Source organism: Montipora capricornis, chromosome 8 (assembly GCF_036669925.1).
Source record: "Montipora capricornis isolate CH-2021 chromosome 8, ASM3666992v2, whole genome shotgun sequence".
NCBI classification, from domain to species: Eukaryota; Metazoa; Cnidaria; class Anthozoa; order Scleractinia; family Acroporidae; genus Montipora; species Montipora capricornis.
Window position 1 is genome coordinate 17,839,770 of NC_090890.1, and position 5,000 is coordinate 17,844,769.

General features: G+C 39.7%; 1 protein-coding gene across 1 annotated transcript in view; it reads left to right on the forward strand.

The window, feature by feature from the left end:
- LOC138014434 (E3 ubiquitin-protein ligase RBBP6-like) overlaps positions 1-5,000 on the forward strand; it is a 71,206-nt gene that overhangs the window by 56,095 nt on the left and 10,111 nt on the right. Inside the window, exons 11-12 of the mRNA XM_068861503.1 lie at positions 2,161-2,210; positions 2,771-2,823. Of these exons, the coding sequence (XP_068717604.1) occupies positions 2,161-2,210; positions 2,771-2,823 (103 nt within the window). The remainder of the gene's footprint in view (positions 1-2,160; positions 2,211-2,770; positions 2,824-5,000) is intronic.

Consider the following 5,000-nt stretch of genomic DNA (forward strand, 5'->3'; position numbering starts at 1 on the left):
TTTATCAACGGAGTTGATAATGTAAGTCGATCACCGTACAGCGATTCTAAAAGCTGACGTTTTGAGAGTTAGCCCTTCGTCAGAGCGAATCGAGGAATTGTGCGTTACGTCTAGTTTTTATAGTAGAGTAGGAGCTACGCTATTGGTGGTAACATGGCAACGTGAAAAATAGGAATATATTAGTTAAATGAAAAGCGTTCGTTAATACCGTGAGGATTAAGGGCCGATTTGGAAGATGAATTTTTGTTCCAGATTCTTGCGGCTTTCCGTCGCACCTAGATGTCGGGAAAGGCCGCAGATAGCCATGTGTTTTTTGGAGTGGTTAGGGAGGTGAAAATGACGAGCGACTGGCCTAGATGCATCCTTGTCATTCTTCTCATCATCGCGAAGGTGTTCGCGGAATCGGTCGCCTAGTCGTCCACCTGTCTCGCCAATGTATAATTTATTGCATAATGTATAGGTTATGCAATAAATGACATTTGCGGAGGTACATGTCAAACGATCGGTGATCTTAACAGATCGCTTATGTCCCGATATCTTGCTAGTGTTAAGAATGAAAAGACAAGTTTTGCATCGTGAGCGCATTTGAAAGTGCCGGGTTGCTCGTTAGTTTTGAGCGCGCTTCTAACTAAAAAGTTGCATACGTTTTTGTCGCGTTTGAATGAAATAAGTGGAGGTTGCGAAAACATCCAACCAGTCTCTGGATCATTTTGGAGTAATTTAAAATTATTAAGAATGATACTTTTGACTGTGTGTTTATGAGGATGGAAAGTGAGGGTGAATGGAATTCTGTCATTCTTATCTTTTTGTAACCTTTGTAGTGCTGACTGTCGGTCAAATTGTTGGGCGCGATGATGGCCCGCTTTGACCACAGAGACAGGATAGCCACGTTTTTCGAAGAACTGGCACATCTCTGATTTGCTGGAAAATCGGAGTCATCACTACGTAGACGTCTAAGAAATTGAGAATAAGGAATGGAGTTCTTGACACGCAGTCAAAAGTATCATTCTTAATAATTTTAAATTACTCCAAAATGATCCCGAAACTGGTAGAATCTTTTCGCAACCTCCACTTATTTCATTCAAACGCGACAAAAACTTTTTATTTAGAAGCGCGCTCAAAACTAACGAGCAACCCGGCACTTTCAAATGCGCTCACGATGCAAAACTTGTCTTTTCATTGTTAACACTAGCAAGATATCGGGACCTAAGCGATCTGTTAAGATCACCGATCGTTTCACATGTACCTCCGCAAATGCCATAACCTGTACGTTATGGAATAAATTATACATTGGCGAGACAGGTGGACGACTAGGCGACCGATTCCGCGAACACCTTCGCGATGTTGAGAAGAATGACAAGGATGCATCTAGGCCAGTCGCTCGTCATTTTAATCTCCCTAACCACTCCAAAAAACACATGGCTATCTGCGGCCTTTCCCTACATCTAGGTACGACGGAAAGCCGCAAGAATCCGGAACAAAAATTCATCTTCCAAATCGGCACCCTTAATCCTCACGGTATTAACGAACGCTTTTCATTTAACTAATATATTCCTATTTTTCATGTTGCCATGTTCCATCAATAGCGTAGCTCCTACTCTACTATAAAACCTAGACGTAACCCACAATTCCTCGATTCGCTCTGACGAAGGGCTAACTCTCAAAACGTCAGCTTTTAGAATCGCTGTACGGTGGCCAATTTACATAATCAACTGTGTTGATAAAACCAAATTTTTGTAAGCTCTAGAAAGGAAGGAAAAAAAACAATATGTGCTTAATTGCTCTCTGGAAAAGAAAAAGCTAACTCTGCAGGGATTCCAAGAAACGTGCAGGGATTTTAATAAACCTATAAAAACATTGTCTAGACTTTGCTTAACGTAACAGAATGCTACCAGACGCCAAAAGTCATGCCTGCTTCTGTTGCTGTTGCCTAAATTCAGCAAAGTTAGTGAAGCACTTAATATGCCCCTATTTCTAGACTTCGGTAGCATAAGGCAATGCATTTTTACTGTTCACCTTTATTGACTGTGGTTCATGTTTAGTATGACTTATTTGGAAAACTTGTAAAATATCTGCGAACCTGTTTGATCATCAAATTTTAACCTCTAATTATGCATTGTGTTCATTAAACAAGACAAACGTCCACTTTGTGACTTTTAGCACCTCCAGCAACACAGCTGCTGCCGAGAGTAAACCAGACGAAAGTAAAGGTAAGATGAGACTTTTGTCTTGAATCTTGGTTGTGCTGTATCAGATCTAACCTCTGACATTGGTTTGTCGTACCTAAAAACACTTGAAAAATGTATTACACTTTGAAAACTTTAGAATTGTGAATGCTTTAATTATAACTGAATCATGAGATTATGAAATTATGGTAAATGATGAAAATGAAAATAAAATTATGAAATGAATTATGAAATTATTCATTCCTTGCTCTTGATATTTGGCCAAGAAGGAACGATTTGCCTCGGTTTCTTTGTTTCGGGTTCTGGTTCTTTTTGTGGATGACTGTCAATTCCTATTAATAATATTGTTATCAATTGTTTCCACTAACCATCCCGGAAGAAAAATGTTGGAGAATTTACATGGTCATAGGTGAGAGTCAAACCCCTTTAAAGGGAACCTCAATACCTACTTAAGAATAACATAAAGCCACCAGAAGTGTCAATGAGTTACGTTTTTAGATTTCTTTATATACATCGTAATTTAATCTTTACCCAGTTACTGTCTTTAGCCAGTTTTGATAGAACATGTTTTGTTTTTGTGCCAGTGATGAATCAGCCCCACAAGGCAGATAATGGGACTAAAGAAGAATCATCACAGGTGTGAATTGTTAAACGATAATAACTGTCATGATGCCGTGGATTACCACTGAAACTTATAAATAAAGCGGCTACAAAGAGGTCAGGAAGGAGACAGCTTGGTGATTGATTGGAATTCGAGCGGCAAAGTCTGAATGTTTTGGAAGGACGCAATAACTAGTGGATACCCATCTATTTCGATGTCGTCGTGATGTTCTAAATGGGCCATATTGTGTTGGTTGGCATTCATTTTCCGACTATTTGGTCCTCTTAACATTGAAACTAAGTTTGTTAGCTCCAAGTCAGGATTGAGTTTGCTGAGATCACTGTTTAGTGAGCAGTCTCGTATTTTATTACTTTGAGGAAGATCAGTCATTTAAAGACAAAACCATAAGGGTCCCAGGATAGAGACTTAATTCATAATAGACTGATTAGAGTTAGCCCCTTTCTGTTGGCATGGCTAGGAATCTTGGACAGGCGTGCGATCTCGACATAGCATTTTTGCGCATTGTGTCATAAATGGCCACGAAATTTATAGGTTTTTAGTGGGAGAAAAGATGTAAAGTCAAGGCTACCTCATAAACTGAATGAAAAATCCAAATTGTTCACTGCGATTCTGCTAGCAATCGAGGAAACCTAAAAATATCGAAAAGAATTGGACTTCTCCACGTTGTTATCGATGCGGTATTCAACTTTGAAGATCCGAAGAATTTTTCCATGAGGACAGTATGGCGGAATGCTCAAAACAGTAAATCGGTCAGTATGAAATGCAGACTACAGGCTGCAGATTACAGATTGGGTACATAGTGCAGACTCGGTTTAAAATACAGACTAAGGCCTAAATTGTAGGATTGTTTTAAAATCAAGTGAAGCTATGATCTTCGCAGTCATGAGCGCAATTTTTGCAATTGCGTAGAAAAGTCTGAAAAATTCAGGACTTCAACGAGGTTTGAACCCGTGACCTCGCGATTCCGGTGCGACGCTCTAACCAACTGAGCTATGAAGCCACTGACGTTGGGAGCTGGTCATTTGTGGGTTCTAATCGTCCCGTGAGGAATGAATCAATGATGAAATGGTATATATGAAATGAATCATATATGAACTGCGGATATGAAATCAAGTGAAGCTATGATCTTCGCAGTTATGAGCTCCCAACGTCAGTGGCTTCATAGCTCAGTTGGTTAGAGCGTCGCACCGGAATCGCGAGGTCACGGGTTCAAACCCCGTTGAAGTCCTGAATTTTTCAGACTTCTCTACGCAATTGCAAAAATTGCGCTCATAACTGCGAAGATCATAGCTTCACTTGATTTCATATCCGCAGTTCATATATGATTCATTTCATATATACCATTTCATCATTGTTTTAAAATCATTAAAAAAATATGCGTTCCTCTTAAAATATCTGTTCTGTTTCATTTTCTTAGCTCGATAGTCGGACATATTTTTCCTTCCTCCTATTTTCTACAGCGGCGTCTCTCGTTTCAAACTTATATTCATGCATATTAAATAGGTTTTCCGAAAACGGTCCCGCAGATGTTATGAGGACACACTGGCGCTCGACAGAAGTCATCACATTCTAAAATCAAAATCGCAAGGTGTTTTGATGTAATGCACAGACCTGAGAATAGGAGAGGTGATTTATGAATTTGCCTCCTTCAACTTTCCAACTTCTTTTCATTTCATTATTTTTTTTGTTGCCTGACAGTGAAAACGATCTGTAGCAGAAATCCCCGCCGTGCCGAACAACGCCAAAGGGTTGGAACACGTGCGAGCAAAGCAAAGCGTGTCTTTCTTTGTATCATATGACAATCTGCAATCGTCAGACGGCTTTAATTCGAATTCCCTTTAAGGTGAACCATGAAGTATACCACCAAATGTTTATGCTTCAGATTAAAGAATCTGAAGTCTGCATTTTATGCTGACCAAACAGTAAATATGCCTCTCGGCTCACGCTGTAACGTAAACTGAAATTTGTTCACTTCGATTTGGAATCTTTTGAAGTCAAGCTCCAAGACATCTTCTACAGAAACCTCTCTGCTGTCTGTCGCTGTTGCGGTTTTTTTTTAGTCAAAAACTGCCCAAAATACACCAATCCATTCTCAGCTGAACTTCAAGATCTTCGCTGCACCGTATATTGGCTAAAATTCGTCGAAAAACCACTCGTTAAAAGCTTGTTTCCCAGACATTTTATTGCCGTCA